General features: G+C 38.7%; 1 protein-coding gene across 1 annotated transcript in view; it reads right to left on the bottom strand.

Moving 5' to 3' along the window:
* The window catches only part of ARID2 (AT-rich interaction domain 2), a 107,718-nt gene extending 83,416 nt beyond the window's left edge, over nucleotides 1–24,302 (bottom strand). Inside the window, exons 1-3 of the mRNA XM_030015070.2 lie at nucleotides 23,304–24,302; nucleotides 23,050–23,143; nucleotides 21,763–21,860 (exon numbers count right to left, since the gene is read on the bottom strand). Coding sequence (XP_029870930.1) covers nucleotides 21,763–21,860; nucleotides 23,050–23,143; nucleotides 23,304–23,395 — 284 coding nt within the window. The 5' untranslated portion in view covers nucleotides 23,396–24,302. The remainder of the gene's footprint in view (nucleotides 1–21,762; nucleotides 21,861–23,049; nucleotides 23,144–23,303) is intronic.
* Nucleotides 24,303–25,761: the final 1,459 nt, after the last annotated feature.

The raw sequence follows: 25,761 nt of genomic DNA, 5'->3' as shown, positions 1-25,761 counted from the left end.
TTTGATGGTATCCTTCCAAAACCATTTATCCAACCATTTGTGCAAGCTGAAATACCCAAAAAAGAGCTGTAAACACTAATCTACAAATATATGACAAATGCAAAAGTTTCTGTTACTGGCACACTACTTCAATGCCAACATACCCAGCATTCCCAGCTCAAAACCCAGAAACTTCACTAACTTTGATGCAAAGGACTGAGCAGTTTGAAGACATCACAAGATGTATGAAAAGAGGTGCTAGGAAACATTTACACCAGCACTGCCGAAGTGCTAAAGCAGAAACCTGTAGTACTGTTCAAAATTGCAAACATTTGCCATTGTAATTCTACATGTCAAAAGATAGACAGACTGATAGATATCTCAATATACATGTCATTTTATACATACCAAGGCAGATGGAACTAATGACTTTAACTTGCTGAAAACTACACTAGTCTGAGTTATGTATGTACGCAGCAATAAACCATAACAGTTCTTAGTTTGGTTGATACCGAAAGTACAAATAAGACATTTATGTAACTATTATTTCAGCTCTAAGAAAACGTGAAATTAAATGAGGTAAACTAACCTTAAATAATGGATACAAACATAAGACCATTGTTTGAAACGTAAAGGGAAACTTCAGAAATAATAATGCCACTTAGCTTACATGCAGTATTCTTTACATGATCTAAATGATGTAACAGTTTACCTGTCCAAAACTTGAACTGGTCCACCCCTTAACTTTGGGAACAGCCAAGCTATCAACCTAGCAGACAACCCCAAAAAGCACTATTTGCACAGTCTGAATGCTTTACCAGCCATAGGCTCCACAGTTTCTTTTTGAATTTGACTTCCACTTTGGAGAAAGAAAATAAAGTAATTAACGTTTATACATACAACATTATGAAGATAAGATAAATTTTTAACTCTCAGGAAAAAAAACGTTAACTTTTCAGAGGCACTGTATGTTTTTTCTTGAACATTTAGAGTGATCATTGGTAAATGGCTATGATAGCAATTTATATTCACTTATTTTCTTATTAATACAATGCTTCATTTTTTGCAACTGGCACTTCAATAACTGGTTTTGCCTATTAAATATTTTGAATTGAGATACTCTTTAATGAATCAGAATAAAAAAGTGATTAGAAAATAAAAGATTATTTTATTAATCATAACTGTAAGTAGCCATAATTTCCATTAAAACTGACATATACCATATTAAAAAGTTCACTGAAAGAGACTGTTACAGATGTTGCAGCAATGCTGTAATTGTCACTAAAGTTTCAGTCTTCTACAGCTTAGTTTTTCCCCTTTCAATAATGTCCACATTTAAATGAAATCTGCAATGTACATCTTTGATTTCATCTTTTAACTATATCTCATATAGGCAACTATCAAACATCATTAAAAAAAAACCAACTGCAGAACTTCCTTATTTTCCCCTCACCTGCAGTACTCAAAACCACATCACAGCCTAACGAGAAATGGAAGTCATTGAAAAACCACACTTCTTTCAGTGTTGGAAATTGAATATAATTGAACAACTAGTTCTACAGGTGTTTCAAGTTTAAAGGATACTCTGCCTTACAGGTGTGGCCTCACTACCAGAGAAGCATAAAAATAACATACAAGCAGCATTTGTCATCCTATCTATAATCTGACACTAATACCAATACAATCAGAAAGTCTATTCTCTTCCATTATAGGCAAATGTGATGGAACTAATTCCTCCCAAAATACACAGGAACAGATTTCTGGATCTTCAAACAAAAAACATGAGTTGCATTTATTTTCTCTGTCATAAGTTTCCAGTACTGCCTTGCCATTTTCCATTAGCATGGAAAAAACAAATAGTTTAAATCACAATTAACCTACTTAATTTGCTGCATCCTGAACAATAACTATTTACATGCAAGTTTCATCATGAAGCCTTAAACCAGATAATTCCCATTGCCTTAGTTAAGTACAGAAATTAACAAAAAAATTATTTACTAGCATATACTATATAATGTTTCCCAAAACATTAAAACCCTCACATTTTGAAAATGCCATGTACAAGAAACTACTACACAGATAAACCAGATGCTGTTGTACTTCACTTTAGCAATCTATTAATATTTTTTCAATGAACTGCATTATGAAAAAGTAACAACTAATATTCTAATTTCTGAGACTAACCTATTCAATCACCATAGCTGGTTCCAACTTGACATTGCTTCTAAACCACAAGTTATCAGCTCACAATACTAATGTTTTGTGAAAATATATACACACTCCCATCTTTCCTATTCTCATATGAAAACATAATCCCAAATCACTGTATCATAATACTATGCACAGGAACCATTTGTGATACCATCATCAGGGATTGCAGCATTAGATAAGAAAAAAGCAACAGACGAATCGTAGGAAGGATTTTATTTTCCTGAAAATATTCCTTATTATAAAACACACTTTAGAATGCTCGAACTATATTCTCCCCACTTTTTTTTTTTCTCCCCAAACTTCTCCAGAAAGCATTAGATGTTCTTCCATTTCACAGTGCTCATAATGGTGCTTATGTGAAAAGCCCAAGTGTCAGCATATACTGTTTGGGGTTTTTTTAATTCTTTTTTTATAAGACGACAGTAAAGGAAAAAAGACTACTTGTCTTTTGTACTGTCTTTATACAAAACTTCATCTTTTATCAGTACACGTAAATATGGTTCTTGGAAAATATACCATTGAACAGCTTATACCAGGTAGATAAACTTCTTCCATTTGTTACCTTCGAGACTTTCTCATTAAGAATTTTACATTTTTGTATCATGGAAAAAAGCAGTGACAAAAATATTCTTGTTAAAGCTACTTAAAACTATGCTGCAAAACCAACTGGTTTTGGTAGCTCATAGAAGTTCCTAAGAAATTAGATGAATGGTCTCCTATTTCTACCCTTCCACCATCAACTCAGAGAATGTCTAGGAACTGTGGGGAAAGCCTTGAGTCATTTTAAGAAAACATCTAAATGCCAAATCAGGTAAATAATTCTGACATTTCCTAAATTCTGTAGGTTTGGGGGTCATGGTGGTGGTGTTTGTTTGTTTTAAGTATAAACTCCTATTTAATCTCATTTCCTAAAAAGAAACAAGAAAATTACAAGGCAATGCATTACTAATTTTTCCAACAGCCCGACAGTATTACAGCTTAAGAGGTAGAAAGTAAACATCCCAGACAAGGGTCATGAGCTCTTAGTATCACAGATGAGTTAGGGAAGATGAAGCCAACTTCCTCCCCCCCCCTCGTCAAAAGACGGGAAACTTCCGCTGTATTTGTTCACTTTCCTGTGTTTAAAAAGGAAAAGGGGAAACTGGCAGAATTGCAGAAATTTCAGAACAGGAAGGTCTTCAGAAAAACCAGACTGTTCTTTCCCCACCATCACTACTCCTGAGTCCCAGAAAGAAGTTGCGTATCATCCTGGCTACAGCATATGTTACTCCTTGCTCTTTTGACAGTGGCATAGGTGCCATTCATATTTAGTTATCATTTTGACATGCTGTCAAATTAAGCTGAAGAATGCAAATAAAGGAGGGTGAAAAGGAAAGACAATTTTAACTACCTAAAATGCAGACAAATCAGAATGTAACAATAGGACAAATGGAAGGCACTTCTCTAACTATAGGGCCTTGACCTTGCCGAATTGCAGTACTGTGCTAAAGCCAAAAGTAGTTCTGGAAATAAAAAAAGTCTGAAATTACCATAATGGAAGAGGTAAGTAAGGAACTGCTAGCAGCTTTTTTCTACTAGATTAAATGTAAGACAACTTGCCTCTGTCCGCAACCATAAATAATTAAAGCAAAAACCCAGAACAAGAATCCTTATCCTTATACTTTTGAGCAATTATACAAATTGTCCCTCAAATAAGTGCTTCTGACATTTTTGGAACAAAGGAAACTTATTCTTGGTTAAAATAGATTATTTTACCTGTAGATAAATGAATTGTTCCGAATTGTTCCAAATTTTTCCAGAGTTTAAGAGTTTTCTTTAAATGCCAAAGAGAATATTTTCCCTCCAATCCATTTTACAAAGAACATCACAGTGAGAGCCACTCTTACCAAAATTGTACTACCATAAAATTCCATTACGCTAACCATAATCTGCAAATAATAACACATTTAAATATATGATTCACTTCAGAGATGTTTTTATTATTGCAACACAATGCATATCTTTAAAATATTTTTACTTTCTACAAATACTATTTGATCTAAAAAGTACATGTTGTAAAATCTTATTACATATTTAATGTTTTGTAGTAAATGCATATTCAGAACTATTTCTTTACAGAATTAAATCTGTTTTATATAGCATATATTCAGTATGTAGGGTTGTTCTCAAATGTACAATAGCAACATAAGCACATTTTAGATTAATCAAATTACTATTAGGTAGATTTACTAGACCACACACCTTACATAAAATGCAACACACTGAAAACTTCTTCTGAAACCAGGGAATCCTGGCACCATTCATTGTCCCACTCCGAGAACATGCCTAATTTAAAAATCTGTGGCAAGGAGCATTATTCACCTGCTTGAGACAAAAGGCAAACACACACACTACCAGTCTTTAAGTGACAGGTAAAACATCACTACATAGAAGCTTAATTATAATTCCTCCCTACTCTTCCGTACAAGTGATATGCAGACATCATCAGCTTTATACTAGCTATAAATTTGACATTTCTACTGTCCTTATGGTGTCTGATTAAAAAGTAAAAGTACTAAAGTAGCCTCTTCACTATTTCTGCAGAAAGGCAACTGATTCCTTATGTTCATGAGCAACATGTAACATTAAAATCAGGCCAACAGTGAGCCACTCTAACTACAGGTGAAGTAACTTACTTGCTTTTGAGATAACTATGTAAGGTAAAGCCTAAAACTGATTGAGTTCAATAATTTTTAGAATGGTATAAGAAAAGTAGATTTGCTTACGTTTTGTACGTATGACAGTACTGCTTACTCCAGTGCTGAAATAAGGGACTAAGTACATGAAGACTAGTACCTCTAGGGAAAGTTTACAAACAGGTGAAAAAAGACTACATAATCGGGGCAGCCTCAAACTTACATAAAAATGCAGAAGCAAGAGATTGAGAAGGGCAAACTTGAGAAAGGTTAGGGGAAAACTGCCTACTAAAATTTGGTGATAACTGTATCCCTCATTAATCATCTACACAAAAACACAAATACTACCATGAACAAAGATAGTTCCTAACTGTAATCTCAACTTCCAAAGCACTTTAACATAATAAGACAGGAGATATTAAAACTTCCTATTCCAAGTTGAGAAACTGCTCCTTTGTGAGAGAAGTTTCTAGGACCCATACTTCTAAGACAGAGGCTCACAGGCAGAAAACACCTAGCACCAGCTACCCCACAATGAAGTTCTTCCATTGCTAAAGTAGTCTTACACTACAATCACTTCCTTTTCAGTAAAGAACTTTGGAAAAAATCTTTAATTTAATCAAATTTCCTAGGTATGAAATGTTACACTTGCTATACAACTGCAAAATACAACTTCAACAATCCATTTCGAGTCAACAAACATTTGTTATAAACAACATTTTGTTAAAGTGAAAACAAGCCTGCAACCTTCAAGGTGAGAACTGCAGTACATGAAAATAAACACCCTTTCAACCAAACACCTTTTGTAAGGTGTTCATACCAAAAAATCTTGCCAGCCATAAGGAAGGTCAATTTCACATACTGCATGGCTTTACTGAATAGGAGTATGTAATATTTTCTAAGATTAAGATACATCAGTTTTACTCTAAGAGTGAGAAACACTCGTGGAACACGTGTAGTAGCAGTTCTCAAACTTTTAGTTAGGTAACTGTATCAGTTCAGACTCAGGACTGTGTTCCTCCATCAATAACCTCCCAACTACAGGTCAAAGTACATGCAACTGGAAATGTAATATAATGCGACTCCACCCATAGACTGTATTTCAACCTTGATTATTAAGAGAAGTAGGGTGCTACAGAGAATATCCCAAGAAGCAGTTGACAGCTGAGAACCAGTTTTAAAATTCAGAAGCACTAAAATAGTACATGAAAAAGAGGTGGAAGATCAACCACTTGCTCAAAAAGATGCCACTTACTGAGTAACATAAGTGTTATTGATTAAAAGCATACCTATATTTTTTCAGACAAAGGTTAAGAGGGAACAATCAGTCCTACAGATGATCTCATTTCACACTTAGATCAACATTTATTTCTCTCTCTCCTGTTTGCTTGTTTATGTTGAAGTCTGTATATTCTTTGACTCCTCAATTAACATCCATATTAACATTTGAACATGACTGCACAGAAATATGCATGAAGATTGAGATACAAAGGGAAAAAAGATAAAGCAACAATGTCACTTGCATCCAGCAAGTGAGTACTGTTGTTCATTGGCATGATCCTGCAGAAACACTTCCACCCGATTTCCTTGCTCCAAGGGAAGATGTTCTTGCCTCATGTAGCAGGAGGGATTATTGCCAGGCACCAGAGTTGTGGTCTCTGAACTGATCAGCACTTAAAATTTGAGAGGTCCGTAACAGCAATATGTCACACTTAGAAGTAAAAAGAATGAACAGAAACCCAAACTGGTACCTTCTCTGGCAGACTTTTTTTTTTTTTTTAATACCATGTGGGGGGGGGGGGGGGGGGGGGCAAAAAAAAAGCAAAACAAACAAAAAAAAAACCCCAACAACAAACCAACAAACTTGGTTATGAGGATTACATAAATAATGCCTCAAATATCCTACTAGATGGCTCCTGGAATTTATCATCTTCTCTTTAGGCATTTCAGTTCCCACTGTAAGAGATATCAACTTATCAAGGATTTGAGCCTTGGCAGAATCTATTTTAACAGTATTTGTTTTCAAATGCCTCTCCATTCACTCTCTGACAAAAGGTCCAAATCAGTACCAAGGATTCTCTTGTTCCCTTACTGATGGTATGTTACAAAATTTCCTAACCATGCAGCATTTTACACTTGCTTTCTTACACTCTATTTTCAACCTTAACTGTCAATTTTATATTGCTCATCATCAGCCATACATCTCCTGTGTAATTATTATTAACTCCATGCTATTTGTACTCTTTTCACCAAATATCCTCATGGTACTGTCATAATTTTGTTTGATTATGTATCTTGATTACACAAGAATTTCTCATGGTCAAGGGAAATGTTTTCAAGCATAATTCAGTCTCCTCTGCACTCCCTCTACTCCACAAATCTACCCATCTCAACACTTGTAACTTTTGGTATCATCCTTTGATGAACTCTACCATTTTACTTTCCATACTGCATTAATCTGTCTATCGTTGCCTCCTTGATCATCAATTCATAATATTCTCTCAATTATTATGCTTTTTGCATATAAAATCTATATACACACAAACATTCTACATGACAATCTGTGACTACGAAAGCTCTCCTGTTCTAGGACCACTCCTGGCAAAACGTCCCTACTCAGCTTTCTTGAAAGCACCACAAAAATAACAACCTCTTTCATCATCATGTACCTTCCTTTTAAAACTCACTAAGATCCTCTGATCTTTCTCTCTCTTCCCCCTTTAGTACCCACATACACAGTACTCTGAGACCTTCTGAAGTTTTTACTAATTTGATCATTCTCATTAAATTGCTGCTCCATTTTAAGCACTAGCCAAAACCCCTATTTATCTCCATCTGTAAATAACTTCCAAGAAGACAACACAACTGTTAAGCCCTGAAAATTACCCAAGTGACAAGGCTTGATCTACTGTAGTAAAAACTATTTAAAAGGGGTGGGGGAGATATCAAGAATATATACTTGCCTAAATGTGTGGAGTCCTTTCCTCTATATTTTCTGTGTTGTTCTTCCTGCTTAGTCTATAATGGGACTTCCCTGGGTATGCATGACAACATCCAGAAATTTAAACGGAAGGCAAACAAAAAAAACCCTCTCTTCTCAGAAAATTAACCATAAGGCAATATGAATTGCTTACTGAACTTGATCTATGATCTTGAACTAGACAATTCAAGACTAGAATCTGCTAGCTTGTCCCTCTGCAGCTAATGTAGTCAGTGGAACCCTGCTGCAGGTCTCCATGAAAGCAGATCTCTACAATTAAAAAAAAACCAAAAACAAAAACAAAACAAGCCCTCACTGCCACCAAAACTCTAAAAGCAATGCTCATATCACTACCGGGGGGCAACACCAACAGCACAGCAGCCACTCAAGGGACAGCAGGACTGTCTGCTTGAAAAGGAATAGCACAAGCTGCTATGTAAGATAACAGCAATAATTTCTGATGTACATAGGCAAGCAAGAATGATGACCTATGCTCTTTTTCCACCCTCCTCTATGCACTGAGGTAGGGCAAGAGGTAGAGAAAGGAGATATGTACCCCTTTTAAATTATGTGTTGCTTTTATTCTCTGGAGACATCAGTAGTGCTGACAGCTCAAAAGAGAGTGGCAATAAGCATTATTGCTAAACACAAATTTACATTACCTTTAGTAAAAAATAAAAAAATTATTTATAGCAAAAACAATTCCACTCAGTTTTTGTTTCTGCTATGTAGCTGTATGATAATACCTGTATAACATGGTAGAAATTAGAGTTGCATGAAAAATAGTTTGTCCACATCTTTGACTAATTCACCTGCCCTCTACCCGCTAATTGTTTTGATAAGCACAACTTACATTCCATAACTTGGCATAGTTTTAAACAACAGCCATTTTACACACCCTGCTTACAGCAGGCTGAGTTTAAAAGTTCTCTTTCCAAATTACACAAGCCTAAGGCCCAGGACAAGCAACAGTTTCATATCGCATATGATCAAGAATTGTCAAAAAGAAACAGTACTTTGCACGTACTTCCATCCAAACTTGGTGTTTAAATCTTTGTGTTTGTAGATATTAAAAAAAAATCTTAGAATTTTTCAACGTTTGCTCCATTAAATCTTTTCCTCTCTTGTTGAAAATTCATTCTGACATATATGTAGTATTAGAGGTGGGACAGAAAGTCCATGCAACCTATCCTAAACTTAAGCTGACATCCAGTCTTGTATATGCTATATATACACACATATTTAATAAAATTTATGCATTTCTTATATAATCAATATACAAAAGAAAGTATTCATGAACATTACTAATTTTCTCAAAGTGTCAACAGCATTTGAAGAAACCCCTACTGTTCCACAACCGTATACTTCTTAGCTTTCTTAAGTGCAGCAATGCCCATGAAGAAATATTTTCCAAGATGAAATCTTTCTCCCTGCAAGGTCTTTAAGGAAGAGATAAAATCCTTTATTTGATTATATGCAATTTTATGCCTTTATGATATTTTAATATAAGGATAAAAGTAACAGTAATTGTGATGATGACAGATTTTTTTAAACCAAAATGAAAATGGTAAATTCCGTGTTAATGAAAAATATAAACTAACAGAACAGAAATTAATTCTGTTGATGCAGCACTGGTAGTGCAAGCAAAGATGCACAAGAACCACTAGAAGGTTTGTACCAGTAAATCAGAACCTCAATGTAGAAAGCAGATGGTGCAGCTCGAGTCAGAGACCACTCAACACTTTACAAATAATGACAGCCTTCACTCAGTAGTGACCCAGCATCTGGGCCACAAGTCAACTAATATCCAGCGACCGATTTAAATGAGGGAGTTGGCCATTAAAGACTATCAGCGTTTGATTACATAACCCCTCCTTCTCCTTCTACAGTACCTACCCCACCTGCCCTTCCAAACAGCGTTCTCTCCACCAACATTCCCACATTCCTGTCTCCTCGCCCAATGCATGAATGCACCCAGCTCACTCTATATTCACATTCCTTCCCTTTGCATTTCGACTACCGATGCTCGAATGGTCTTCTCTCCTCCCCTCATTAAAATACCTCCAAGCACCTTGTCTTCCCTCTTCTTTGGCCCACAGGTGACTGAGAAGCAGCCTGTGTTATTTGGCCCAACTGGAGGCAGAGTCAGCACGTGCCTCCCAGCTGGGCAGCTGACTACTCAGAGCCCAAGTGTCTTCTGCCAGGGCAGCAACCTAGCAGTACACACGCTCCTTAGAGCCTCCAAGCTGCACGTTTGGATCAATTGGCTGCCTGGTCAGGAGACATGCGTCTCCCCGATGCCAAGTCGGGAAATATATGAAGTCTCTGAAGTCACAAACCATAGCAAACACATACCATCTGAATCAAAAAAGCCTTGAGGAAAAAGACACAGCCCTGAGAGTCACTTCCACCTGGTGGCCTTCTGCAGCAGAATTCTGTACAATGCACCCTTTAAAGTTTCACCTAGTAAGGCAATCAGATCAACAATCCTGTACGTTTATATTGTTGCTGTATGTTATAGGGTATGTGAACAATCATATTTATGCTGTGTCTACTTCACTATAACTTTCCATCGTTACTTCCACAATATAAAAAAGGTTTTCATCGTATTTATTTTGACGTTGTGAGTACTCTAACTTGGCAATACTACAGATCACGCTATACTAGTGAAATTACAATAAAAATGAGTAAATTCTTTCATAAGTTTCTGAAAACAAGAAATAATGGTAACAGCTTTTGTTTTCCCTACTTCACTACATCACCAAGCAGCCTCCCCCCCAAAAAAGCAAGCTTCAATTAATTTACTCATATAAAAACCAAATCCTGTTGCTTTCATAAACTCTTTAAGAAGAAAACAACCACCAAACCTTGAGTCTGAAACTTTTGCTTACATGCAAAGACCTCCTGAAGACAGCTAAAGAAATGAACATTGTTTACACCAATTTCAGTATTTTAAGTTTTGAATATACCTTTATTGACTTCAATTTTTTAGTTTCTTTCCTTGCTAAAGCAGGCACATTTTGTGTTAATACACATGGTCCAGATCTTAAGCACGCTGCAGGACTGACACAGGACGCCACCGATTTCAGCCCAGCTCTGAAGAGGGGTGAGATTCTGCCTAAGCAGATCTAGAGAGAATTCCACATGGGCAAAAGTCTACAAACACAGCTCTTACAGCAGACCTACAGAAGCACCAAGTCACCATAAAACTAACAGAGTATTTTTGGTTTCCACCAGGCACATAAATTTATGGACAATCGTAATTTTTAACTGCACTGCACACAAATATCTATACAGAAATATACCAGTACATTTAGTGAAGCGGGGTGTTTGTTTACAGTTACATGCAGAACAGTAGATTATTTTTAAGTCACTTTTTTCTTTGATCTTACTTAAGAAGCACTTTCTTCAACAGCTGGACTAACTGTTTAAAATACAATTAAACTGCTTATTGGGAGAATGAAAGCTACTACAGAAAAAAGGTATTTGTGTACTGGCAATATAAAAATGGAAATAGAAAAAAATCTTGTATTCAACTATGATGAAAACCACCTTTCTAGGAATGTAACTGTATTTCAGTAATAACATCATACTGACTATAGGACATATTAATGAAACAATACTAAATGTGATGAAGTCATTGTCACCACATATTGTATTTTGATTTCCCAACCTCTTACAGTTTTACTATGATTCCATATGCATTGACTAACATATCTTTCTAATAAATAACTTCACGTTATATAAACAGAGAAGCACATGGCATTAAACAGGATAACAAGTTTAGCTAAGTTTGAAGGAAATAAAGTACTTTGAAACATTTGCAAAAAAAAAAAAAAAAAAAGCTTACTAGAAGTATTCCAAGCTGTACAGTAGTTAGGTCCCTGTATATTCTTCAAATCCAATTAAACACAATAATTCACTACAGGGGACAGTCTTTGCACATAACTGTGCTCAGAAACAAAATTTTCACTAAAATAACCATTGTATTTCCATACCTTAGAGTTACAAAAATGACCTTGGAAGAACCAGCAAAATACACACCAATGCTGCAATGCCTGACTGGGTCTGCAGAGCACCTAAAAGCACATTTTTCAGGTGTGTGAAATACCCTTTAGATATTCGTCTGGATCCTGTGAATTCTGCATGTCCACAGCTGCAGAAATTTTTTTTCAAGTACCATGCAATCTATTATTGTTTTGCTGTAAAATTCAGTATTTTACTGTTGCTAGGCTCTTGACATTTAGTGCTTTGTCCTATTGCCCTTTTACCTGCATACACCTTTTCTTTCCTTCAATTTTCTTTACAATTAGGAACTCATTTGATTACCGTAAATATTCCTTGTGCAGTCAATGGGTACAGACATCAAGGGGTCAAGGAAGGGAAGATAAATTCCGGCTTGTAGTCAAAGATTGAGAAGATGATGATTAGCAGAGCATGAGAGACAAAAAGACCTGTGAGAGCTAGGCAGACAGCGTAAACAGTATTGCAACAGGGAACCCCCCTCAGCCCACAAGCAAAGCAAAAGATTTACGAATCAGCCCACGTGGGTAACACCATGGAAGCCAAAGACAGTGGGGAAAGGATGCCCAGAAAGCACACTTAAAACCTCCTTAGAAATAACTAATATTGAGATTAATCAATTACCATGCTGAACAATGAGTCAGAACTATATGTATATATATGAGGGGAAAAAAGGTGTATCACAGTGTAACAACAGATAAATACTGCCATGGAATTTATTCCCACTTACCACAGAGAGCACAAGGCTCTATTATGAAGAATATTCTCTAGAGACAAAGTTAAGGTTGCACATTCATACTTAAATGAGGTCATTCCTGATTTTTTTCTAAGTATTTACTGTGCAACTGTAGCATTATATGAACATATACTGCTACAAATGTGAATTTTCCTGGCTTTTCATAGATGGTATTGGGGGGAGAAAAGTGTCCAAGAAACAGCTCTGTAATCTCCAGTGTTTTAAAGCTCTACTATCCTTCCCAAAATTACACAGGACATATGCAAATTCTGTAACATGGCACTGTTTACCTGGCCATTGCCTGGATTCTACATCATTTAATCAAGGTCATTAGAACCCAGATACTCCCGAGCAAAATAACCATGTAAGGGAAGAACTGTTCCTAAGTTTATTGCCACAAGTTTTCTTTTAATACAAATATACTTTTTAAAAAAACAAACCCACACACAATTCTACACCCATCCTATGCCATAATCATTCTCAATATACTCACAACATGCTAAATTTACCCCCACAGTAAACTATTTTCATTTAGCTTAATTAAGCCCCTGGGATGTATCCCAAATGAAGTTACCCCAACACACTGCGTCCCAGTAACACATGTTGTTATAGCACTTCTCCAAAGAACTTTAACGGAGCTACTCAAAGTTAGTCATATGATTTAGTGATTTACAGAGCTGAGAACCTCTACACGTAGATTATCATGGAAGCACAGCAACCTTTGGACTGGGAGGCAGAGGCCAACCAGCAGACGTCACAGCACGTAACAATGGAGAAATGCATGCAGCCATAAGTATGGCCGATCTAAACTCCAGCAAACATATGAAAAGTCCAGCAAACACTGTGAGAGAAAAGGTCGCTGAAACAGAATGATTGCCTTACTTTACAAGATTTTTATGTATTTTAGGCAGCTATGGATTGACAAGGAACACTGTGAATTATTCTGAAAGACTACTAATCTGAACAGTTGCTCCTCCCACACCAATAAAAAAGGAAAATAGTATGAACACAGTTCACTCTTGCAGACAAACATGCTCCAGTGCATCATTCAACAGAACTCCACTCTATTATAAGTATGCAATCCCTCTTGCAGCATAGCTGGCTTGCTACAATTTATCTGGAGTTAAAATAAATGCATGCACATTCAGTTTAAAGACAGGAAACAAAAAGTAGAGAACTCAGCGTCACTAGCTTGTTGCCGAAAATCTAATTCAGGTCTGCTTAGACTTGAACTTGTTGCTCCAAGGAGACTGTATTTTAGATCTGATACCTAGCTCACTAATCTAGTACCTCAGGCAAAGCCTAAGCTCACTATTCTGGGTACCATCTTGCTGTTTTATTATCCTTCCTTAAGATAAGCTTCTTTCCTTCAACCGTTCCAATATTTCTCTGCTTAGGTATCCCAAGTTTATTTATTCCCTAAGGAATAAAGATTGTTCTTCCTCTCATCTATGCTATATTTTCTGCTTCTCAACACTGCAGAGGGCAAACAAGCTTATGAATAGTTTTATTTTCCTCATATATTCCTAATTTATATTCATTTTCAAATATTTAAGATATGACATAGAAGCATGAAGAGACACAATCCCTGCATTAAAGAGCTTACAGTCTCACACTTCTCTGTGAGATAGGTAAACAAACATCAGTATACCCACTTTATAAATGTGAATAAAAACATGGCAAATGATTTAACTAAGGCCACAGAATAAATACGTATCAGACTGATAACCAGAAACAAGATCATGTGATGGAATCTCTGGCCTATACCCAATTCCCTCCATGAACTACAGGTCTTCTAATAATGTGGACTGGTACTACGGTTACTCCAAGTAGTCCCACTTAAGCTGTAAGACACCACTCTGACACTCTGAACAAGCATTTTAAAACAAAACACAGCAAAACAAAACACAAACAATCCATTCTCATAATCTGTTACTTAGTTTTCAGTTTTCCAATTCACAGAACATAACATTATCCCGTTCTATTTTTCAAACAGTGCTTCCTCAGCTATTGATTAATGAGGAATTTTGAAAGATAGTAAATAATAGTAGCCCCCTTTCATGGATGGTTTAGCTAAGGCTCAGAAAGAAGAAATTTGCCTGTCAGAACCAGATTCTAGCATTATTAAAAAAAAAAAAAAAAAAGGCTTTACTGTATTTGGATTTCATTCCTATTTGATACGCTCTTTCACAGTAACAGTCGGAACCTCTGTGCACCTCTAGTACCTCACCTGTAAAACTTAACAAATTATACTTCTCTATTTCATTACTGGGGAAAGTGGGGAAGAGGTTAGGAAAGAAGAAAATAGTATGAAAGTCTTATTTATTGAGGTTTAACTGCAAATAAACAAGGTAATTAAAGCCTACTAGCTCTAAAAAAAAAACAACAAAAAACACCCCAAACTCTTCTTAGCCCAGGCTTATTCCACTTCACAAGGAAAGAAGCAATATCCTCGCATTCCATACGCATTCTTGATTTTGTTGTAAAATGCTTACCATCTATTCAAACCTAAGATGTTACCACAGCTATTAATAATTTTAAAGCATAAATTAGTTTTGATACTGTTTCAGTTAAAGATTAGAAAATAGTCTTAACATATAAACTTTGTACCAATTATTAGAAGATTCAGTAGGTCCTAAAAGTCACCACAGTTATTACAGTGTTGCCAGAAACTTGCTCTTTGTAGGTTATTAGTTCTGACATCTGTCCAGATAAGCTTTCAAGTTAAACAATCAGAATTCTGTATTAAAACTGAAGAACAACATTTACCCATCCCCAAATAAACCAATATATTTCAGCTTAGCAGCAGTGATTTAGGTCATTTCTAACAAAAAGCTTGCAGAAAAATAATCAGGAAGAGAAAATACGTTAACATTCATCGCACTAATTTTTCACTATATTTTTCTGCAGTAAAAAGGAGTTTACCCTCTGAAGGAGCTCAGAAACTTTGACAGAGGCCAAACTCATCTGCATAGTTACTAGTATCACAACATAAGTCTAAGAAAGAGCAATTTTAAGGGGCTATGTTTCCTTTCACCTGCTGCTTGCTCTCCTCAGAAGAGGCCTAATGAAAATTTTGTATTATTAAAGTTCTGTTTTCTTTTGAGCAGATTCCCAGCAACTGACAAGACAACATCCATCCAAATAAATAACTTCTAATTGACACTGTAAGATTTTAACAACCAACATATTTAATTCCCCTGAATAAAGCTTTATAGCATGAACAGTAACTAGCCTTGATCGTGAATATGTTGACTGTATGATTACTGTACAACTAAAACAAAATTCCCCCTCCAACTATGTAAAATATTCGCTTCAGACTTAAAAGCAAGGCCTCAGACATCTGACTGAAACATGCATTACAATTCTTATCTTGAGGGGGGAAAAATAATTTTAAAAAGAAATCATTAAAATGTCATCCATGTATTTGTTTCCTGTCTTGCCAATGACTGCAGGATTTGTGACAAAATTAAGCGCAACAGATTCCACAGGTAAAGTCTGCAGTGTTGCAATAAAAGTCTGTAGCTATGCAAGATGAGAACCTTCATTGTAGTGTTATTCAAGGATGGACAGAACCTGTAAGGTCATCTGGCCCATTTCTCGGCCAGTCCTGGCTCATGACCTGTTGCACATGTGTTAGTGTCCTGAGCAGGCTAGTTCTGAATGACCCTACTCCACTTGGCATACTATTCAGAAGGTATACAGGTGTATCTCAGTGGTTTTTGTGCTGCTGTCTGCTCTGAATTTTCTCCCTCGGTTTCATCTCAGCTTACACGTTAACACAGCCTCTTTTTTTATTTAAAATCATCTCCCTTTTAAAGTATTTAGGCCCTTCAAAATGCTTGTAAGATACCATTTCCCCTTCTCACCCAAAATGTTCATTTAGCCAAGCAAAACATATTTACTTCTCAAATCTTTTTTAAAATCAATTAGTCCCTTCAGCCTTCTTAACATTTTGTTGCTCTTCTCTAAGCTTCTATTAAGTTGCCCCACCTGTTGCAAAGGCTCTGAAAGTAAAACAGTACTTCAAATACAGTCACACAATCTCATACAAACCCTCATCTGCCCCTCGTTCAATGCATCTGTGGATATAACCTAAACTCATTCTGATTTTTACAAAGTCTATATATCATATTGCAAATTGTTCTTCCTGTCAGAAGCATGCACAAATCCCTTTCATATGAAAGGGAGTTGGGTGCACACAACTGACAGGATTATCAGGCCCATGGTATCACTCCTATCCCTTTTTCAGCAATACTGCTTTCCAGGTTATTCCCTCACAATGAATACCTGTTTTGGATTACTGTCCCTCAACTGTTTTAGCTTGCATTTTCCAAACTAAATCTCATTTGTACTTTCCAACAATGTGCCTTATTTCTTTAGATAACCTTTTCTTTTCTGCCCTGACTTGTGTTTAACTCTTCCCACTGACACTGTCTGCTAATGTCGCGAGTGTGCTATTCACCTTCTTGTAAAGTTAATCAATCCAGACACTAAATATGCCTAAAATGGCTAAACTCGTACTACCATGTGCGTATGTAAGCACTAATGTTACTGGTTTAGCACCTAAAACTGCTGTGACTCACCAAAACTATTCTTAATTCTTTGTTCTATTTTTGTTTATGGTCCCTCAACCAATTTTTCATTCAGATGACTATCCACATACATAAATAATTTGTCAATGAGAGAGTTTGAGATGCATTTGAATTTTAGAAAATATGTAAAATATTACTACAGTTACAACTTTCTCTTCATCCACTGGGGCCTTGAACCTGCAATCAGATCTGGCAAGCAAGCCAGTCCTGTACTTCTCCATACTCACTGACCTGTGTGCAGATGCTGTTGCAGTATCAGATCCTAATTTTAAACACCGAGCAAGAATAACAAAGACAACTATTTTAAAGTAATTTTGCTTGGAAAATTCCAGGCTGCTTATTATTGTTTCCCTAATATTTCTGCCATTATTTTGCTAGGAACAGAATCCCTTAAATTTATCTAGCTCTTCAGCTCATGCCCTTTTTTTTTTCCCTCCCCCCCCCCCTTTTTTTTTAAAGAAATCAGTACTATTATTCAATTTCTTAGTAGCTTCTTGAAGAACAAATGACTTATAAATCTCTTCATATCTTTCAAGAACCCCCTCTATTTGTTGTCCATAACTATTTTATATGGTCCCGATTTTTAACTGCTCACACTTTTTCATCCTCCTATATATGGAATTCCAGGAAATTCAGCATAATGGCTTGTCTTTATAATAACTTTATGCAACTTCTCATTTATGAGCTGACCTCTTTCCTCTCTGCTTGACTTCCCCTCACCTCCCCAATATTTACAACAGCGAATTTTTATTCACCCTTAACTAGTATGAACTCCTTTCTGCTGCCTTTACTGGAGGCTTACAATACACACCTGCTTCCCACCTTTCAGAAATTCTCTGCAGAACTGAGACTTAAACTTAATTTACCTTACACTTAGTCCTTTCACATAACTTCTCTTAATGCAGATAAATACCTTTTAAAAGCAAACTGATCTTTAATTCAGTTAGGCACACTTCATTTGCACATTTAGTTTACAAGGTCTCTCACTCCCCAAGAATAGATGAAGACCCACAACAGAAATAAATGTATTGCTTACGCTCACATGAAAACCAACAGAACCTTATACTAACATATGAGGCCACATCAGACCAATTCTTTGTAGGACTGTAACCTAATCAACCATTAACACAAAAAACAGGCTGTATTTCATGTTAACTTTCTTTTTACCTACTGTATGTTTACCAACTAACAAAAATGTAAAAGCATGCCCACATTACTGACATTTACATTTATTACCCCATATTAAAATATTTTCATTAACATTATAAAATAATCTTTAGAGAAGCATTTAGAAAATGCTTTACTAATTCACCTCAATTGAGATGAAACATCTAATTTGCACTACATCCAAGGGAATTACACTCTCTGATGCTGTAGAGCCTTACAGAACTACATTAACAAGTACAGTCTATCAATGGTTATCGGCACTGTGGCTTTTGACTGCTCACTAAGACCCACAGTGCATAAATTACTTCACCTGTCAGACAGCTCAAAGCAACACAGGCACAAAGTTTGAATGGTTCAGACCTTCCCTATTATAAACAACTTTTTCCAGTGAAAGAAAAAAAGAGGGCAGTTCAAGGGAGAAGGGGTAGATAGGATTGCCTATCATGTATTCAAATATCACCTATCATAAAGCCTATCAGAATTATATCAGAAGTTTAAAAAATTCACATCTTTAATGAAGCCTAACATACATTCCCAAAGGCAGCTAGCAAAATTCCACAACAGTCAAAATGAAAAAGTTATTTAAACAAAAAAGACACACCTCACAACTGCCTAGAAAAAAACATAACCTGATGAATGTTTTGCAAAACATTCAGTTTGATCAAGCCAACAGGACTACTGACGTCACACAAACAATTCAACTTTCTAAATTATTTACACAGTAATTTTAAGTCAAAAATGACAGCATTATTAGAAATAACACAGCAAAACAAGCAAGTGGTCCATGTAGCTTGAGATCTTATCTCAGCGAACATGGTATGCCAGATGTTTAGTAGAAAAGAAGCAACTTTCATCACAAACCGTCACAAATCCAAATCTGCAAATGTATTCCTGTAGGTGCACACCACTGAATCCCTCTGAATTCAACAGGGTCCCATCTGCCATGCAGGTCCCTCACTTTACAGGACACACAACATATAACTGGATAAAAAAATATATAAAAGTTGAAAGGCCTCAATTTGTTCGGCTTTGTTTGCAAAGTCATTACAATAGTGAGGCCAAGATTATAGTCATACTTGAGACTCAAGAGGAACATTTTTTTTCCAAGGGTAATTGCTCAGCAGTTCACGAAAATATAGCCCTATAAGAAATGTCAGGTTATGTTCTTCAACACAGATAAACAAGACCCTTTTTACAAATTTATCATTAGAGCATTTTTTTTCTTTCCCTATAACCAAATCCCCCTCCCCCCCCAAACCTTTTAAGGTTAAAGCTAAACAGACGTCAACCTAGCAAAGATACATGTGTATATACAGTCTTATTACTGCACATGTAAGGAGGTGAACTCCACTGGGAAACAGTTTACATCAAACTTAGATTACGTGAGAAGCAACAGTGAGTAAAGCAGTAATTTAGAAAAAACAAAACAAACGAAAAAAAAAACCCACCCCAAAAAAACCCCAACCACTAAAAACCAATCCACCCCAAAACCAACAACCTTGACAGTTTATTTCAGAATGGCCTATGTAAATCACAGAGATTATGATAAAATAGACATTTTTAAAGATTCTTAATCTTAACTGTTTATCAACTTCTTTTCCTAAATTCTAAATAAATAAAAAAACCTTTCAATTATTGGTATGTAATCATTTACACATATTTTCAGCAACAGTATTTTAAATAATGTCAATACCAGCATGCTAATAATAAAAATAACATTTTTGTATGTCTGATTCTAAATTAAAAAGTAGTATCTTATTAAAAATTAATAGTCATTAGAAGGCTAAATTAACATTAATTGTGTTAACTGTCACAGCATATAAAACACAAATGACATACAACCTTCTACTGCAAAAAGTTAGGCCACTCAAACACTTACAGAATATGGAAATAAAAAGGAAAGGGCAAAAACCGAAAAACTGTCTTTTTGCAAATTGTACGTAAAATTGAGCCAAGTAATAGACTACATGGTCCAACAGAAAAACTCAAAAAGCAAAAAACTGCTTTGTGTGATCCAACAAATCTTCAGCAACACTATCTCAATGCTATGTAGTAAAGAAAAAAAAAAAAAAACAACAAAAAACCACCAACAGAGAAGGACATCCTAAAGTGAGCTTCCCACTTCATTCCTAGGCCTGCTAGCAACCATAAACTTTGCTAGAGCTATTAACAATGGTAATTTCTTTTCTTAGTGTGGATCTTAAAGCAATCATATGTCACCACCAAAAAAAGAAAAATACAGTAACTACAGATACCTGACTAAGGTTTTCCAGACATTATTGTAACTCAATAACTGTTCCACTGTGCTATGAACTCTACAGCTTCAAGCTGGAAGTCAATCTAGGACAACCAATAGAAAGTGCACCTGTACAATTACTGCATTTCCTAATTCAGAAGGCCAAACTAGAGACAGATAAAGCTTGTGTGTACTCAGATCACCAAAACAGAAGTCCAAAAGCCCACACATCTTTTGTACATATTGCACACCTGTATTATCGTTAATTGCAATGAAAAATATCATTTATGCAATTCAGAAACAGAAAATTACATTCCTTAACCAACGTACATAAAACTTTATTCTAAATGAAATGTAATTGTCTACATATAGCGTCTAAAAACACTATATATGCAATAATTTTAAAAGCTTTCACACAAAGAATAATCACCAGAAGTTAATAAAAAATAATTTTTTAAAAAAAGTCATCTAGTAACTTAACAGTACCACACACAGAGATTTAAAATATTCAGTATGAACTCCATGCTGCATTAAAAAAAATAATCTGCATCACAAAAAATAACTTGTATCATTTCAAGGAATGCAATCTTATTTTTAAAAACTGCAGAAACCTACTATTTTTCAAGTGACAGAAAAAAAATTATTTAGCTCTTTGTACTCTAAAATAAAAAAAAAAATGTATGCTGCTAGTAATTGGTAACAATAATATAATTTATCCAAAGCAGTCTACCTTCCTGCAGATGCATTTTCATTCAATGTCTGACCCCACTGAGCAGTAAACAAGTTCACATATACCAACACCTTTCAGTCCTCCAAATATTAACCTAAGTTTCTGTAACTACAATAACATGTCTTAGTAACTGTCCTTTAGCACCGTCGTCCTACAACAATCAATAAAAATGGCTCTGACATATATTGTTTATATACTTGGGATCCCTTCAAAGTTTAAAGCTTGCAGATGTAAAATACAAATAAAATAACTAGAAAACAGAATTACCTTTAACTGATCACTGCACCAGGCCAGTAAGGAATTACAAGTTCCTTCTGCTTTATTTTACAGCATTTTTGAAGAGTAGGGATATTTTTATTATTGCACACACTGAAAAGCAAATAGAATCCCACACTCAAAAATACCACTGCAACAGCTTGATAGCACTCACCGCAAGTAATACTGTTTTAAAGCGAAGGCAGCGTTAGAACAACTTCTGGGAAAGTTAAACTCCTCTACAATTTCTCCCCACTGATTCTTCTCTGATACCTGTCAAAAACAACACACAGGCCGAGATACACAACGTACACATAAACATGTCGTCGACAGCGAACATCGCGAAAACCCACAGGCTGCCACGAAGCAAGCAGATGAAGATATAAAAAGAAATAAACACGAATGTAGATGGGATTTAGGACTGTGTGTTTCACTGACAGTCGGTAGTATTTCCCCTTCGGGAATAATCCCGCTTCTCACCGGTGTTCCACTTTATTTATTTTTTTTAGACATATACATATATATATGGATTTTTTTTTTTCGGGGGGGGGGGGGGGGGGGGGCCGGGGACACGACGGACACGGGACAGGGCCGGGAGGGTTTGTATTGTTTTGGGGTTTGTTTGTTTTTGTTTTTACTGCCTGGACAATAACCAATCGGGAGTCCCTCTGTCGCCCCCTTTTAAATCCTAACGCGGTCCGTTAAAAACCCAAAGAAGTTTAAAATAATGCGGGGAAGTCTTGGCGGGGGCGCCCCCTGGCCTCCGGGGCGCGGGGGAGCCGTCCCGGGGGGTCCCCCCGAGACAGATCCACAGACACAGAGAGGCCTTTCTTTTGAGGCCTACATTTCTGTCCCTAGCCTTGAAGCCTAAAGATGGCTATTTGATTACACACCGTCTTGGGTGCCCCTTTTGTTATTTTTCTGCGGGAAGGGCTCGGAGGGCAGCGCCCGGCCCCCCCCCCGGCTGCGAGGATCGTTTCCTAGCCCATGCTCCGTGCCGATTATCGATGTTAAACATGCCCGCTAATTTTGAGTTGCACTAAAACTGCGCTCAGACTCTCTCCTCTCTGTCTCTCTCCCTCTGCGAGAGGGAGACACACACACACAAGAGCTGCCAGCACAAGCGAAAAGAAAACTGCCTCTCGCCGACCGGAGCTCCCTGCTCCCTCCTCGCCTTCTCCCGGGGAAGCGGGGCAGGGGCCAGGGGCTCCGGCGGAGGCGGGGGAGGCAGGAGCGGGGTGTGCGCCGTACCCCCGGATCCCCCTTCATCGCTCCGCCGACAAGGCCAAGCCACCAACCTGCCTGTCTGCTCGCTTCCTTCTTCCACCCCCCACCTCCTCTAACCGGCTTTAAATAGGACGGTTCCCGGCCACCCCGGCTCCCCCCGCCGCCCCCGGGGGTCAGAGGAGACTTTTGGGAAGAGGTTAGTGGGAGGGAAACCCAAATTAAAACTTCCACTCACCTTCCCAAATCCGCCTAAAGTGGTGACTCTGGTATAGAGAGCGTGAAGATCCAGCTCCTTCCCACCCACCACGGGGATCTTCTTAAAAGGAGACCTGCCAAAGGAGATACACACAAAACACCACAACTTGTCAGCTCTGCCCCCTTTTCTCCCCTCGCTGGGGCTGCCGTGTCCTTCAGGGAAGGGGCTGGAAGTTGGATCTGGTCGGTTTAAAAGCCTCCCCCCCTCCCGTTCCATCTCCCCATTTTCCTCACCCTCTGCTGTGGTGAAACTGCCGCAGCTCGTCCAGGAAAGCGAGTCCCTTTCTCCGCTGGTCTGCGTGGTTTTTACCCGTCGAATTTGCCATTTTTGTATTAAAAAAGGTTCTCGTAAAAAAAAAATCCAATTTGAAAAAAAAAACGGCCGACAACAACAACAACAATCCCCGGCTCCTCCTTGTCTTTAAGAGACCCAGGTGCCCGTGCTCGGCCGGGGATCAGCCATGGAGAGGGGCTTGTTTAAAAAAAAGTTTAAAAGGAATAAGGGAGCCCAGAGAGTGTGGTAATTGCGAGTCCTGTCTCCACACAACACACAGGCAAAGAGACAGGGAGGGAGAGGGGCACCTCTCAGTAATTCCTCCTCCCGCTGCTGCTGCCTCTCTCAGCACCACAAACCCAACCGATCCAGCCTGCACATGAGACTCAACATGGTGCTGCTGGATCACACAATGAATTGGGTTACTGTTGTGGTGGGGTGGGGGGGGGAGCCGGAGTGAGGTATTGACAGTGTGTGTGTGTTACAGCCGCGGCTCCATGCGATCTCCCTCTCCCTCGCTCGCTCGCTCCCTCGCTCGCTCTCTCACACACACACACTGTACAGCTACGGCAGCGGCGGCGGCGGCGGTGGCGGCGGCAGCGGGATTCACTTCTCTTCTCTCTCAGACAAAAAGATCTGAGGCCGCCGTGCTTCTGCCTGGACGAGAGCGCAACACAGCGGACCCCGGAGGCCGGTCGCGGTACTGCAGAAGGCAGCTCTAAAGGCAAAAGCCAGCACAGCCCCAGCAAGCAGTTCCTGGCGGGGAACAATAGGCTCCTCTCGCCGCTAAGGGCTCATCTGCAATGTGCCGCAAACTTCACACAAAGCCGGGCGGAAAGAGGCGAGGGAGAAGGAGAAGAGGGTTGGAAAAAAACGGCTACTACCGGTTGTTCCGGGGCTAGGGGCCGGGGAAAGGGCCTTCCCTTGCCAGGCTCGCACCGATCGGCCTCTCTCCGCTGGCTGACGGCGGGGGGGGGGGGGGGGGGGCGGGGGGGAGGGGAAGGGCAGGAAAGGTGGATTTTGGAAAGCGGGGCCGAATTTTTTAATTGGACTAAACCCGACGCCCTGAGTTCAAAGGGGAGAGAAAACAACAACTGAAGGGGGCACTGGCGGATTTGGACTTTTGAAAAACTTTCCGAGTCCCCCGGCCTGAGGTGTTTCCAAGGGCAGGAAGTCGCCCCGGATGGCACGGCGGGGGGGGGGGGGGGGGCGGCAGGAACCCCTCGTTTCGAGGCGTGAGGTGTTTGGAACTCCCCGAAGGAGAATGCCGAGCGCTTTCCCGAGCAGGGGGTGCCCTGGAGAGGTTTGCCAGCAGGGGCCTGAGCTCTGGCTCGCTCCATAAATATATTTTTTTTTTTTCCTCTTGGAGATCCTGCGGCCTGTAACCGAAGTCCTTTAGGACTGCCGTGCTCACTCTAAGCCGCCTATATATTTCCGTATATTGACGCATGGAACATACAGCATAAAATTAATGAAGGAGCAAGGTCTTGGCCCTCACCCTGGATGGGCAGTAGCCACCAGTGGCACTGCAGGCCCCTTTCCCCGCTGCCTGCGGCGTGTACGGTGTTCGCGAGCGGTTGTCTCCTGACGTGTTTTCCACACAGGAGCCCCGGAGAAGACCTGCACGCCGGCCACGGCGGGGTCCGGTGTCGCTTGGGGTACACGGGAGCGAGGAAGGGCCCGGGCGGTGGTCAGCACCTTCCGTCGAACCTTTGCTCCTCGGGTAGAGCAAGCGGCGACCCAGGTGGGCATTCGTCCTTCCCTGGCAAGCAAACAGAGCCGCAGGTGAGCGCTTGCTCCAGTTTAAGAGACTCTGGAGGAACGTTTGCCCCTCGCCACCAATACATTGAAATCCAAGGCCAGATCGGGCCTTTAGGTTTTTTTTAAGCAGAACTCCTCATTAAAGTCAGTAAGGAGCTGTGTTTTAAAATCAATGGCACATTATGGCCCCAAGTGAGCGCTTAAAGAGGGAAAACTATAATTCCTTTCTACTCCATGTACTAACTTACTTCAGAAAATAAAACATTTTTTTTTACAAAGATTTTTTTTTTTTTCCTTTTGACTTGAGTGCTGTTTCAGCTTGAATATAGCCATAGAGACAGAGATATAGTAAGATGCTTGGTAAGATTTGCCCTGGGCTCGCGCTTCTTGGCGGGGGGGGGGGGGAGAAATCCCTAGGTTTCAAATTAATACTCTGTATTGAAAGTCGCCCTCTCTGTGTGGATGGAGTGGCGGTGTGTGGATTTCAGTGTAAGGAATGCATAGCGTCTTACTCGCTGTAGCATTGAGTCGTGTCGTCGTCCCCCCCCCCCCCTAAAATTAGACCTGCAGCAGATCCCGGTCTGCAGCTCGTGTCCGTGACACTCCTGAGTTTCTGCTATTTCAGCAACAGTACGCCTAAGACTCCCACAGCCCGGA

Source organism: Aquila chrysaetos, chromosome 5 (assembly GCF_900496995.4).
Source record: "Aquila chrysaetos chrysaetos chromosome 5, bAquChr1.4, whole genome shotgun sequence".
Taxonomy (NCBI): Eukaryota; Metazoa; Chordata; class Aves; order Accipitriformes; family Accipitridae; genus Aquila; species Aquila chrysaetos.
This window is presented reverse-complemented; position numbering and strand designations above follow the sequence as displayed.